Source organism: Drosophila teissieri, chromosome 3L, assembly GCF_016746235.2.
Source record: "Drosophila teissieri strain GT53w chromosome 3L, Prin_Dtei_1.1, whole genome shotgun sequence".
In the NCBI taxonomy this organism is placed as follows: domain Eukaryota; kingdom Metazoa; phylum Arthropoda; class Insecta; order Diptera; family Drosophilidae; genus Drosophila; species Drosophila teissieri.
The window spans coordinates 2,392,814-2,407,404 of NC_053031.1; the positions used below are offsets into that span (position 1 = coordinate 2,392,814).

A 14,591-nucleotide genomic window follows, 5' to 3' on the forward strand; every position below is an offset into this window, starting at 1 on the left:
GTTTTTACCAATGTTTGCCCGGCTCATTTGCAAAATCTGCTGGGTAATCAGACACCGGCTAGGGATGTCAATTAGCTTGTGTTGCTGCTGCTGCTGCTGCTGTTTTGCCAAGTGCGTGACCATTGAACCTGCATTTCCCATTTCCCTGCCGCTCTAAGTGAAAGCGAAAATGCCAGTCGTTCATTGAACCTGCTGGGAACTTGGCAAAAGCAAAGCTCTGCCGCCCCAGAACTAATTGAAGATTTCATATCTCAGCATTTATGGCCAAGGAAGGCCCTTCTGCAATCTCAGTACCGACTCTAGGAGTCCAAAGCAGACAATTTATGACACAAATTAAATGCATGGAAATTATGATGAATGCGAGGCGAAATTTATGCTGATGACATACCCAACAAAAGAGCGCCAATCCGCCCAGACTCCTACGGCTCCCCAGCCTCCTTCCTCGCCTGCTGCTGCTCCTCCACTTCCTGGAGGGCAGCTCCAATCAAGAGCCAGACGATCCACAGACAACAAATCGCCGAGTCAAGGAGTTTGCGGCCCAAGTCGTTTGTTGTTCATGCATACACCAAAAAACGAAGGAATACAAAATAAATTTAGAAATATTTATATTAAATTATGTTGCCTGTTATAATTATGCAGTGGTTTCGATTCCTTTCATACAGACCAAATAAGATATTTAGACAAATTTTGATATGCCTGTAAATTTACTTAAGTTGTTCGTGTTACTTTCTCCAAGTGTAAGCCTGGATCTGGTCCTAAGATCCATTGCCTCCCGCCCCTTCCTTCATGCTTTTCTGAGCAGCTGCAGGTGGGGCGGGGAGTCCAACGAGGTGGACTCCTTGTGGCTGGCAGCCTGCCTCTAGCCGAAAGTTGTTGCGTATTTAAAATGGAAATTGCAAGTTTTTCGCTGAACGTTCCCGATGCCTTTTCCCCTTCTCTCTGGCTCACTCGTCGGCGCTTTTGTTTCACTTTCGTTTGCTGATTGCAGGTTTTTTGTCTTAGCTCATTTTGATTTTATTTTTCCCCGTCTTATTCGCTGCATTTATCACGGTGCCACACATTTGTGCCACAAGATGCCAGAGAATCGGGCAGGCATGGCCAATAAAATTGGCCGCAAGTTTCCTTTTTATTTTCCTTTTTATTTTTCGCAAATTGAATGCTGCTTTTCAAGTCGATTTCAAGGGTGAACGATTATTGGCCGAAACACCACACGCCTTTCGCCATTATATTTGGGTGAAATTTCTTAACGAGATGCATATCCATCCGCAGTTTTGTCATCTTTCGCTGGCAGGTTATGAAATATTTCGCAACTTTTGCTGCGAACAATTTCCTGTTTTTCTTTTTTTTCACTTACGCACTTCACTCCTTTGGCGGAGTTCGGTGGGTTTCTCGGCCGATCGGTATTAATTATTATGGTCTCGTTTTTTTCGCCTTACGGATTTCTACAGCTTTTATTTTTAATGCCCGGCGAACCTGTTGCAATGCGTTCCACAAGATGAGATTCGCGCCTGGGTGTGGAGAGATGAATAGTTATGGGGTTTTGGGTTTGGCTAGGCAATCTGGGTTTTTGAAAGGGTGCCTAAAGTTTTTATTAAGAGGAATGAAATACGCCCTTTCATTAAACTGTATGGTTTACTATCATAAACATACTTAGGATCCACCTCTATCCCATGACCAACCCACGTAGTTTTCGCCCCATGATATTCATCCCTTAGTCTTTCACCCATTAAAACCATTTAGCATTCATTAAGCCCAATTTCAGTCCCATCCACGGTGCTCGGAATAATCAACAAATTAACTAAATTCCTAGTGGGCGCCTCCATCCCCCGAATAATCCGAATTCCGAAGTTGTGACATCAAGAAATGTCGAAGCGATTTCAAGTGCAGCCCCAGGAATCTTGGGAACATATCCGAACATTCCAAATCGGGCGCAACCTGCCTGATCCGGTGGTTATCACAGATATTTTCGAACATGTTCGAAGCGAACCTCATGATGAGGTTGCATGGAATCCATAAGATACAATCCACAAGCTGCTTTGTAGCTACAACCCAGCGGAATTTCAATTCAGTTCGCGCTCAACTCACAGACACGATGGTCATTCAAACGCGTTAACAAAAAATATATTTAAATAATATTCAAATAATAACCACACTAAAATATGCACTAAACCACGCACTAAACACAAACCAACGAATTGTACATATTTGTGTAAATAAATGAAGCATAAACAAACATCGAAGAGAAACCTCGAAATACCAAAAGACCGCTCAAGTTCCCATACATTGAGCTGGCCAATCGTGTTTGAAATTATTTGTTTGATCGATTTTGTGCGGTGTGAACACCTTGTGAAGGCATTTGCAAACCTATTGCCATAGCAAGCCAAGTGTGTTAAGCAGGAAAACACCCTCCAAAAAGTTTATGTACTACCCCCTTCGATCGAGTTAATTAACCTGCCACAAGGAAACCGAGTCCAATATCTACCACTTCTGTTTCAAGCTTGTGTTTACGTGCTGCTGACTAATTGCGTTTATATAGCCCGACTATATACAACTGTACAATAAGACACGGCCAATTGTTTTAGTTTGAACGCCTCAGTTAAAGCTGCAAATTGCTTCGCTCTCAAGTGAAGTTCTAGATTTTCGCAGCGCAAACGTTTTTCAATTGATTTTCATTGAGTGAAAAAGACCCGGGATCGCCTTCTTTTCGGTTTCCAATTTCCAATTGAACGCAATTGCAGCAGACCCATACAAAGTGAGCTGCATTCCAAGTAGAGCAAGACAGTAACCACTTCATCATCACAACACCAGATGCTGCATAATTAGCATTCGTTGTGCGGAGCGTCGAAAAAAAAGAAGCGGAAAATGTATCTCATACAGGTGAGGCCAAGCGATACAATAGATCTCCCTCTCATAATTAAGTGTTTGCTCTTACTTATCACATGCTGGCGGCACTGCACTTGCAGACTGAAAGAGATCTTCATTTAAGCGTTTTTTAATTGTCCGCCAGCTGAGATTTGAGATTCCTTCACCATTTACAATTCTCCCCTCTGTTTGCAATTGCCTGTGTGCGTGGCTCTGTGGCGTATATAATTTGTTTAATTTGTAGCTAATTTATCTTTCCACTTGGCAGCGGGCAGATCGGATGGCGAGCGAATGGGGGTTCAGTGGAGCAGGTGCCTCATTACTGAACTTTGAACTTGAAACGGTGTTACGATTTACAGCTGCTAATGGATTACGGTTAGGCCTCGGGGCTCCGGTTAGCAGAACAAATGCAGGCTTTGGATTAGGAAGGGAAATCAAATATTTTGACACAGCCACGATCATTAATCTTTTATAAGCAGTATACCCAGAAATAACATTTCTCTACTAAAAACGATAGCTTGTGAGATAACTGTCAGGAACATACAATTACTGCCCTTAAATTATTTGGAAATTTATTCAGAGTTCGTATCAAGCTATATCAAAATTCGTAGAATAAAGATGTCCGACGATCGCTTGACTGTCTTGCACAATATATCGGAACTAGTAAACTCCGGTCTCAGCAAGGAAACCCTTAAAATCTGCATCGAACTGATAGACAATGGAGTCGGTGGTCGAGCACTTGCACAAGTAATCAAGAGCATTAGAGAGGGGATCGAAGATAATAAAGGTGGAGAGTGTGAGGATTCCGGAGAATCAGCTGCATCAACACCCAGAATTTTGTAGGAAATGATAATAAAATTTATTTTTGAGTTCAGCTTTCAAATGGTCTGTTTTGATATTTTGTAAGACGCTGCTTGGCCTGGTTTTTGGACATCCATTGCATGATTTTCGATGGCTTAAGACTTCGCCACTCTATTTGCATTCATCAATCGTAAGCGAGTGGTGTTTCTGAAAACGGTATAAGTGCCGGCCAAGACAATGAGAAGCTGCACCATTTTGGCTTGATAGTATGTCTAAAATTATAATGTCTTTAGCTACAAGCTTTTAGCAAACCGAAACAGCAACCGACTCACCTGTCTTATGTAGATGGGCAGTGGAATGTGCGATCGATGAACATGATAATCCATTCCTCTGAACAGCCAATAGCCCGGCCACGCCCCCAAATTGGCGAAAAGAAATGGTGCTGCAGTGCTGTAGGCCTTTTCGAAGGACTGCGAGTGCACCAACATACGTATTTCCTCGCCAAGATTATGTATCCGAGGTGGGTGGGCTATCTCCGCCTTGGCTGGTTCCTCCTTCCCGGTGAGCCGCAAGAACTTCTCCTTCAGACTGCCGTAATAATTTTGGATGCCCATCTTCGAAAGGTTTAATTTTGACCGAAAGTTGTGTATTTTGTGTGTAAAAGTTTTTGTGTAGACAGAATCATATATCAAGGCTTACCTAAACTAAGAGGAGTCCCCGATGTCAGGTGTTTCTTCCTGATTATTGTGCACCGTGTGCATTTCTATTGGCAAGCCGGCAGGTCGACCCATCGATATCGTGAATAAACCAGTGGCTAAGATGGCCAACTGCATTAGCTTGGCCTGTTGATAGGTCTGAAATGAATAGTTTTAATAGGGAAATCGCAGGCTGAACTGCTGTATTTCAAACCCTTTGAATGTAAAAGCCGATTCTCTCCGTTTTCCGTTTAGACTGCCAGTTGTAGCCGCGCCAAATCCAAAAAGCTGGCCAGGATAAAAAGCTGACTTCCAGATAGGGCAATATGTCCATTATCTTTTTTGATAGACCCTGAGGAGCGTTGCGATCTACGAAGTCAACAAACTCTAGCTCGTAGTTTATGGTAGGGTATGTTTGTTCTTTGAACTTTTGCAACCTGACATCTGGCGTTGGAATATCACCAGAGGTTAGGGGTTCACTAGCATCAGGTGAGAGGCGTCATGCGGCTTCCCAGTTTCCTGATTCGATGCTTCTGGAATTTGGTTTGCAGAGGCTTGTGTTTCTTCTGCATTCTTAGGACTGTATACCACCGCTTCGACGGGGGAAGTAAAGTTGTTAAATATCTCCGAAATCCTCTGGAGCAGCGTATCCATGATGAAAAGCTGAACTTTTCGACTACAAATTTGAAATTTTCTTTAAGGTGCCGAAATAAACACGAAAAGCTTGCTGGGTTGCTGGTTTCGTTTGAAAAGTTCAAAGACTTGAGGCAATTGCATAAATTATCGCCTTAACTCGTTCGCTCATGCGGGCTTACATTTGTTTAAAACTAATTTAGCCTATTCATTTTTCTATTTTCTGCGCTTTTATTTGGGGACCCACAGAAGCCGCAGAACAAGCTCCATTATTGCCGGACTGCGGGTGCCCAAGACTAGAGGTTCTATGGGCTATAGGCTATATGCTATATGGTGTACAGTGTGGTGCCGAAGTGGGTCAGTTGGTGCAGCGGTTCATGCAATTATAAAGCGCATATCTACAGGTTGCATACCAGATACCTCCACTTACAGCTCGACTTCGACTTCCACTTCGACTTGGGTCCATTGTGTGGCAGTAGCCAACTGCTAACGGCTTGGACGGCAGGTGTCTCCTCAGTTCATTGTGTTTTTTTACTTCTTCTGGGTCTTGTGTTTTTCGGCTGAAAATGTGGCTTACCTTCGACGAGCATTTTTGTGTGCCAGCTTCCTGCCACTATCTGGATTCTGTAAACTAGTTTTCCTCTCTGCGGAGAACGCCTAATGATCAATGCATTTAATCAAGTAAATTACGAAAATGCCGAACGAAAAACAATTTAACGGTGGATAGTATGGAGTAGTATGCCGTTTTCTATATGCCGTATGCCGATGTATCTCCATAGATTCCCGGGACAAAGACGCACCTAATGAAGTGAAAATCTTTGGTTCTATTGTGAGAGTTCTTTGATTAGCGGACTTCGTTTGGAATATTCTTAAGCCATACCTGATGGTTCATCGATCATGTGGAAAGTTGACATCTAACACTCTAACAGTTCTCTCCATCTGGATCTGCATCTGCAGATGAACTGAGAAGACTTAGAATTGATCCACTTGCCCACTTATTTGCCTGAGCGTATCAGTATTACCATTTTAAAGCCATTATTTCTCCCCGTTTCCAGCATCTTCAGACCAAACTACTCAAGCGTTGAGCTTCAATGGGGCTTTCATTCAAGACGCTTTCAAACCACAACTTGCATTTGTAAGACTTCACACAGATCGATTGCCAAACTCTCCTCTCCGCCTCTCAGAATTCTATCCACATTTCTCTGGAGCACGGCCTACACACAAAAATGCCTCTACCCTTTTAACTGTTCAAAGTCAAGCTCAATTAACCCAATTTCAATTTGGAAAATGATTTGCAAAAAGCCAAATAAATCGTTTTGAAAGTCTTCGGCCTGTTGTCAAAACACTCGAGCATAAATCAGCACCACAACGAAATTTCTTTTGGCCAAAACGCCAACTCGCTTTTTGGCCCACCTGCAATTAGTCTCCTCAGGTGGGTGTCTTTCCTCTCTTTTACTCCCCGAATCGTGTGAAATTGCAACTTTGAGTGCGGTCAATGTTAATACAGCATTCGGCAGAAACCATTTACTGCTAACTGGTAAATTGTATAATCAATTGATGGCTGTAAGTGTCTGACTTTCAGTGAAAGGTCTGCTCGTGCGACAGGTGACGACACTTCAGGTGTCAAGTGCGCAAAATTCGCCTGAGATCGGTTACCAAATACGGTTTAATTTGATTACATTAACGAACGTTGCTCAATTTAAGAGTGGAAAAGAATTCATATGGAGATGAAATGGTCGTAAGCGACCATATTAATTTATAAAGATTTACAGTGATGCATGCTTGTCTAAGACCTCTGAAATTTAAGTTCATAATCTTAACTTTACAGACACCGAATAAAAGAATGCATTTCAATGCTGAATACACCGCTTTTCATCTACCAATCCAAAGGGTTCTTGTAAAAATGCCATGCACCAAAGCTTTTAAGCCGAAGACTATCTAAGAACTTTTCAAACGCGACTCACCTTGACTTTCCATCAGGCGCTAATCTTGATCATTTTTAACTGCATTCCCCTTATCCACTTTGAGCTACCGGCCTTGTCAGAGAAGCAATGAATCTTCAATCTTCTATCTTCTGAACCTGCCTGCAACGGCAAAAAGCCAATCCCCAATCCACAATCCTCGAATAGCATGCCTCATCGTTCTTTTCTCTGCATTATTATAAAATGCCGCATCACTCCCCGCCAATCTCGACTAACCCATCTCCAAAGAGGCCCGCATACCGAATACCGAATACCCGTGCATATTACTCAATTTTCAATGCTCAGATTTCGGACAGACAGCGAAAAACAAAGGGCAAAACGAAGATGCCACACCAGACTATATAAACACAAACAATGCCCGGAGTTGACACTTTGACAAATGATATTGTGGCTGAGTCGATAAGAACTCGGAACAGAAAGCCCCATACATCACAAATGCGACATATTTTTTTCCAAGATTTTTTTTTATTGAAAGAGGCAACAAAAAATTCTAAAGTGAATGTGATGCTTAGGCTATCGCTAAAACCTTGGATTGCCGTTACATTGGGTCAACAACTTGGGCAAGACGAGACGATCTATATTGATATTGATATGGATTTGCTCCAGATTTACACATGAGCGAGCTGCTGATCCTCAAATGTCGTCTGTGGTTTTGGATTCAAATTGGGATGGGTCCGTTTCGGTGTGTAATACGACTCTTATTATAGGAGTCACTGGCCATTTGATCTTGGCCAGAATAAATCCCTGGCTTAGCGTGGTAGAATTATGTTTGTGTTTTGGGCGAGGCTTTCATCCTCTTTCGAATTCCTTTTTTCTGGGGTGTGGACCATATAATTCCGCATTCCGCTGACATGAAATATGTATCAATTTAATTACCTCGACGTCCTGAACACGCAATTAAAGTTCAGGAACCCTTTCCGAACCATCCCTAAAATGCCTTTGTACCTTCGTACCCATCAAACATTTTTATGTTGTTGCAAGAAACAATAAGACAACACACCCACAACTACCTGAAACTAGAGAACAGGATTCTGTAATTCCTTGAAATGCCAGGCTGAAGAATAAAGAAAGAATAAATACCATACGGATTTGATTCCCTGTACCATTCCTACCTGTTTCTTTCTTCGCTGGCCTTTCTTCTCGATCTTGTGAGGATGATTTATCTTTGACAAACTCATTTCATGCCCTATCAATTGGAAAAATAGGAAAACCTTTGGATTTGAATATTTATTGGGGCTCAAGTTCATTGCCTCTGCGGCGTGGTTCTTGATGCAATCAAACCCATTTGTTGAGGTGTTTTTTGGAGGCGTAAGGGTTTTTACGGGTCTCAATAGCGTTCCATTTAAACAAACGTAGCGAATCAGGCGTATATATTTCCCACCTAGCATCGTATTAAAAGCGGAACTCACGCTCCAATGTAATTCGATAGACCCACGAGGAAAACTTGTTTTCGTTTTTTTCTCCATCGATAAACTTGGCATGACTGAGGCCACGAGTCGAGGCAAGCATTACTTTTATTGTTGTGCCTTTATCTATATTTAATTTAATCGATGCAAATGCTCGCCAGTCATGAACTGGCTACCCAATGACCTTCAAAGGTCTGCAGAGAAATGCGTTTAAAAAGGTTACCTTAAGTACCATAATTATGTTCGATTGAACCACTATATTCCACATGCCAGTCCGATGTCTTTTTTGTGTATTATTAAGCGAAATTATTGGCTGCTCGTATAATTGCCGCACGTGTGCCAGCTGGAAAATAAAAAGAAATCACAAATTGTGAAAAACGTTTCATATGCTGATGCTGATGGTGATGGGCATGTCCATGTACCCATGACACATGCCAGGTGGAGATGGAGATCGGGGGATGAGGCAGTCCCCTGCGTCTGACATTGATGAAATGGGCTTTTTATGGTCATGTTTTTGGTGCCCGAGAGTTGTGTAATTGTTGTCTCACACTGAAAGGCATGTCGAATGGAGTTTCGATTTGTTTTCCCTGTTAATCAGATAAAAGCGAATAAAAGGGAAAAGTTGTACTCTATTGTATATTGTAACTATGTTAAATATATATGCTATAGTGTAGTGCTAAATGCTTAAAGTGTTAGCTTGTTCTTAAGCTGATTCCAATTGATTTTATTATTTCAAGCTAAAGTGCGCACGTCGGCTGAGTAAATGAAATTTGTTACGTGATCGTCGTGGTCGACGTCTAAATCTTTGGCGTTAAGTGGAAAACCGTCTGGTAAAAAGTAGAAATTACAATGGAAAATTACTAGAAACACATTTGTGTGGTCCACTGAGTCAAAATAAAGATTTATATCTCTAGATCCAGAAATTAAATTGAATTAAAACGTGTAACCGTAACGTTTTCGTTAGCTCTTTCCACTTTATGGCCCAATTGTTTCTGCAGTATTTTGAAGCCACTTTACTGTGCAATCTGCTTGTACTGCACTTTTCTGTGGCTCACCACCAACAGTTTGTTATGATAAATACAGTTTCTTTTAAATTACGATTAAATCAACTTTATCCGTATGCGTTGCTCAACGCAATTACATAAAGAAAACAATTTTCCAATTTTGATAGCTCTTTGGGGTCTCGGTTACTCTTTCTCACCCATTTCGGTTCAAGTAGTTACCAAATCCAATTAAGTTCAATAACAATTCAGTGGGAAGGAGAAGACAAAACAAACAAAATCAAATGGGCTGCTTTTTAATTACTCGGTTTAGCCCTTAGTTTATTGCTCTTTATCGCAGTCCCCTTTGGCCATTTGGTCATTTAATTGAAGCCCCTTAAGGGCAAGTTCGATGATATATCTTTAGTGCCGTCTTCTATTCGATGATGTCGGCGACTTTTTATTGTCAAACAAACACAAATCGATGACACTCATTTGGAAGTGGGGGCTTTAAATATGTTTAAGCCTGGGCAAAAATCGATAGTGCGTAAGTGCCGAGTTTTGTGTTGACCGCTGCGGTCTTTCATAAAGAAGAATGTCAAGAGGCCACAATAATTGCAACTAATCCGCAATGAAGGCTCGAACCTTGGGCCACAAAATCTAGACCACCTGTCATGTACCCATGTATCCCATATGCACATACATGTTCACAGTTTGTTTGGCATGCATTGACTGTGAAGATTGAAAGTTAAACATATAATTTCTCGGCTAAACCGAACCGTAATCACTGTCCGTTTAATTGCGGTCTTTGTTGCCGAGCGGAAATGTAAAATGCTAGCTTCCGGCTATTTTTCCCGCTCAAAGGATGTAAAAACAGCTTCGCGGTATGTGAAATCAATTTAATGCCTTTGCTCTAGCATGCAAATTGTCGGCTTCCTTTTTGCTAGTCGCTTGTCTAGCCAAAGTCTAAAAAGATGCCAAACTTGGCCTTGCCCTCGGAACTCGTAAATAACGAGAACTAACTATTTGATGCGGCACACATATGTATATATAAAAGATTCAGGTTGCTACATCTGATTCAAAAGTGATTCATTCGCGAACGATTCACATTTTTCATTCGCAAATCTCAGGTGTATACATACATACGAGAGGATTTTGCCGGCATTAACTAAATATATTCTTATGTGGTCTTTGCACATATATTTTATAATTTTTGCACATCTCGATTTTCTGCCAAAGAAATTTTCTCTAGATTTTAAACGAACTGTCTGTCAGCAAAGTAAAGAAAATTGAAAAGGAAACACACACTGAAATTCCGAAAACAGTTTTTGAAAATAAGCACTCAGTAAAAATTTAAAAGAGACGAAAAATCAAAAGTGATCCGTCATCGGTTTGTGTATAAAATACAATACATTTTTGACTCTTTACTCTAACAAGGAAGAACTCACTTGATGCCATAGATCTAACCCATTGTATACTTCATTAATTACACAACTTTAAATGTAATATATTCATTACCGAAAACCTATTCAATCTTCATCTAATACACCTCCAAAATAAATACGAGTACGCCAAATTAAATACGCTTCAACATCTCGTTTTGGCTGCCGCTCAATTTTTGTTTGTACGCATTATAAACAAAATGATGATGTGAATTTTTTTTGGGCCATGGCAAAATCCATTTCGAGTATTTTAAACCCAAAAATATTACGGAAATAGCTGTGTAGCGCAAGAAGATGCACGTTTCTTTCGTGTTAGCAATGTTGCGGTGTATATAATGTATATTTTTCGAACAAGTGCCTTTAGCAAATCATAATTAATTCCGGCATACGCCCCGTTCGACATTGAAGTTTGGTCTTACCCGTCGATTACCTCCTTTTTTCAGATGGCTGGGTCAAGGTCTTGAGTCTGAAAGTACTTGAGACGTGTTAATGGCTTGTTAATCCCACAAAGCAGCACAAAAAACAAGTTCAACCGCTTAAAACGACTGCGAAGCGTGCAAAAAATGCATTTTCTGCCTCGTCTGCCTCGTCAGTAAAATGCTCCGCTTTGTGAACTGTAACAAAGATCGCTGTCTGTGTTTATTTTAAAATCTTTCCCAGCCTTTGATGCCGTTTTCCCTGCAAGCCCCAAATGATCATAAAAGTTATACGACTTCGGTCACTGCCCACGCAAAGCCAAACAAACTTTTAATATTTCCCTTCAAAGACTTTCTTCTGTCTTCAACTCGACAGAATGACGCTAAGAATTCTTTAAACCAACACACAAATCTGTCAAAGCGTTAATTGCAGAACCAAATTGAAGCGGAAAATCCATTTGTTGTAAAGTTTGAGGTGCTAATTAAACGCGTACTCTAACCAAAAACTCATACTTCCTTTCGATATTCATTCATTGACTTCATTCAAAAACCCAAATCTTGGATATAAGCTCGGATTGAGCCATCTGCAGTGAACCTGTTGCTCCGATTAACATTTCATTCATCCAAAACGAAATCCCAAATCCCACGACTCTGTATCGAATAACATAAGCTTACGCAAAAGGCCTTCAACAGTTTCGCGTAATTATGCAGATTTTGTGTTTCCCTATCGAATCAAACTTAACTAAACGCTACAAATTAGCCGGCTGTGCAACTCAATCTGTGATGATCCCCCTTTCCAGAAAGGGAATTTATAATCGGAGAAATAATTTTCATAAATTTAAATGCATACTTACCACCTGCTTGTTAGGCTGCCAAGTTTCCCAACGCACATTTCGTAGCAATTAAAAATCGATTTACATGTGTGTGGATCAAATGCTGATTTCTTTGGCTCACACTCGAGTTTGGGTGAAAACTAATGACTTCCAGTGAAAGTAGGTTTTGTATAACAAACAGCAAGAAAGGTGAAGTGTAAACCAATAGGCAAGATGAGGCGCCCAAAGGCCAACTGCCCAAGATCTCCATGTCAAACGCGGCTTTTCTGGGAAAAGTTCAACGCCCCGATATTTGAAAACGAAAGCGACAAGTTTCTTCTGTTTGTTGTCTTATGATGTGTATTTTTTCGTTTAGATATGCAAAATATTTTCTCATGCGTTGGCCACGCAGAATTTTTATTTTCTTACGAAATTACAGCCGCCACAAAACACTTTTTACGCCTGCGGCTGCTTTCAAAAAGTGTTTTTCGCTTTCATGGTCTGTTAAAGTTGGGCGCTGAGTAGCGAAAAGTTTTGAGTTTATGAAATATAGAAACTTTTGAAAACATGTTTTGGCCAAGTGGAAAATTGCTCTGGTATAAAATGAAATTTGTAGACTAATTGTCGAAAGGCATGCGAATAGAACAAACATTAAATAGATTTCCTTTATAATTAAAACAGTAATACATCTTAGGAGGTTATTTAATTCCACAATACATCAACTAAACTTTGTGTATGTACGCGCATGATGAGTAACCCCATCCCGAAAACAACCATATCAGCATAACAAATTCTCACATTTTTCGGCTCCGGCCGACGTGAAAAATGAACAAAATATGCATATTAGAAATGCGAGGAAGGCTGAAAAGCGATGCTAGCTGAGCGTACTTCCTGGTTCACTCTGATACCCAAAGATACTCCCTTCGGCGATTCCCTCACGCAAGGCACACTCGAAACAATGGGAATATGGCAACATCAGCGATATCACGCACTAGTCATTAGCTCGTCGGGATAAACAAACATACTGACTTGCAGCCAAGAAGTGCAACACGTGCTGTGCATAAATAATAATAATTAAATTGTGGAGTGAGGGAGTGGGAACGGGGAGTTTAAACGAAACTTTTTCCAGCTGAGTTGGTCAGTTCTAATGGGGTGTTATTGACCCCGCGTTTCCGAGCATAGAAATTAGTATAGATTATGCATGCTCGAAAGCCGAAAGACAGAGACATTCGTTTGTTGGGGGCCATCCCGAATGAATTAGAAGTGGTGCCAAGTGGAGCCAAACCACTTGTTTCTGTCAGCCTCAAGACTTCAGCTCCGCGCAGAAATTTCTTAATTTCGGCTTGGCATTTGAGTTTGCGGCTTTTTTGCATAATGTGTGTGATAAGCTTGGGGGATTTTCTGCTCTGACACAGATATTTCAACTTCTTTTGATGCCGCAGAGATGCTTTTGCAAGCGGATGTGGCAGATACTTAAAACGGTATTCAAACAACGCTGCCAAGTTTATAAATACACTTCACTTATCCCTTGATATGTACAGCACTTACCGCATACATCTTGCCAGCTTTGAAGTTCCCCTCCACCAGCAGCGATATTATTAAATTGAAGTCATTAAACATGTAATTAAAATTCGTGTTTTAGTTCATTAACTTCTCGCCGCACAGCTGCAAAATGACTTCGATTTGAATACATTTTTATTGAAGCGGTTAGGCGGGAATCCAAGGTTATCCGAGTTTGCCCAGGTAGTTCTCTACCCCAAGTTCTCGAGAAGCGTGACCCATATTGCCGCGTTCCTCAGGCGTCTGATCTTTCCCCAGTGTATATATAGCAAATGTCCGACTATAATTAGATGGAACTCACTTCACCCACTTTCGAGTGCACTTTAGTTTCGCCACTAGTCGTCTAGATCTTCCGCATAGCTCGAGGCCAGTTTTTCGATTTTCCAAGCTGTCTAAACTGTTTTCCTACCTTTGGACTACAGATAATTGCATTAGCCATCGTTTATATACGGCAGGAGTGAGTCATTTGGACATGTTTATGTGACACAAGTGGAACATCTTCGATCAGTATTATAGGGATGCTATTTTCGGGGAACATTCATAACCAGAAGTTGGTCACATATTCCCTTCGCCTCTCCCGAAATTAATGATCTTGTTAATCGAGTGACAGAACCAAAAACAAAAGGCGACATACACTCATACGAATAATTGGGTGAAATACATTCTTAAAGTTCTATTTTACAATGTCATTTATAAGAATTAATGATACAAAATCATTAAGCTAGACACAATATTTGAAGGGAAAAACTTTATAAAGCGACAAAGCCAGTTTCCTACTTGGGGATAAATTATTTCTGAGTGCGTGCTTGTATTTTTCCGCTGGAGGATGGATGTATGAACCGCCTTCACCTGAAGAGTTTCCCTGCCCACTTAATTGAATTGTGTATTTTCGGCCTTAATTAAAAAGCCCAGAGGCGGGGTAAAAGTTCATTGACTGCCCGCAATCGTAATACACATTTAATGATCCCGATTTGGGCGAGCTAGAAAAATCAATTTAGTTTT

The 14,591-nt window shown here is 40.9% G+C and overlaps 4 protein-coding genes across 9 annotated transcripts in view; 2 read left to right on the forward strand and 2 right to left on the reverse strand.

The window, feature by feature from the left end:
* The first annotated feature begins 2,168 nt into the window (after positions 1-2,168).
* LOC122617717 (supervillin) overlaps positions 2,169-14,591 on the forward strand; it is a 104,798-nt gene continuing 92,375 nt past the window's right edge. For 2 of the 6 annotated variants that reach the window (XM_043793674.1, XM_043793675.1), the window contains exon 1: positions 2,214-2,877. In XM_043793674.1, the coding sequence (XP_043649609.1) occupies positions 2,863-2,877 (15 nt within the window). In that variant the 5' untranslated portion in view covers positions 2,214-2,862. Of the gene's footprint in view, positions 2,878-14,591 lie in introns of all 6 variants that reach the window. The other 4 variants (XM_043793681.1, XM_043793678.1, XM_043793677.1 and 1 more) reach the window with 4 other exon arrangements.
* LOC122617725 (mitotic-spindle organizing protein 1) lies at positions 3,403-3,705 on the forward strand. The gene has a single exon (XM_043793695.1). The coding sequence runs from the start codon at positions 3,481-3,483 to the stop codon at positions 3,703-3,705; it is 225 nt and encodes a 74-aa protein (XP_043649630.1). The 5' UTR covers positions 3,403-3,480.
* On the reverse strand, positions 3,698-4,347 carry LOC122617724. The gene is made up of 2 exons (XM_043793694.1): positions 3,996-4,347; positions 3,698-3,935 (listed from the first exon to the last, which is right to left on the reverse strand). The coding sequence occupies exons 1-2, from the start codon at positions 4,275-4,277 to the stop codon at positions 3,819-3,821; spliced, it is 399 nt and encodes a 132-aa protein (XP_043649629.1). The 5' UTR covers positions 4,278-4,347; the 3' UTR covers positions 3,698-3,818.
* Positions 4,368-5,078, reverse strand: LOC122617723. Its single transcript, XM_043793692.1, is given in 3 exon segments — positions 4,368-4,517; positions 4,573-4,859; positions 4,862-5,078. Coding segments are annotated over 3 exon segments (588 nt in total). The 5' UTR covers positions 5,013-5,078.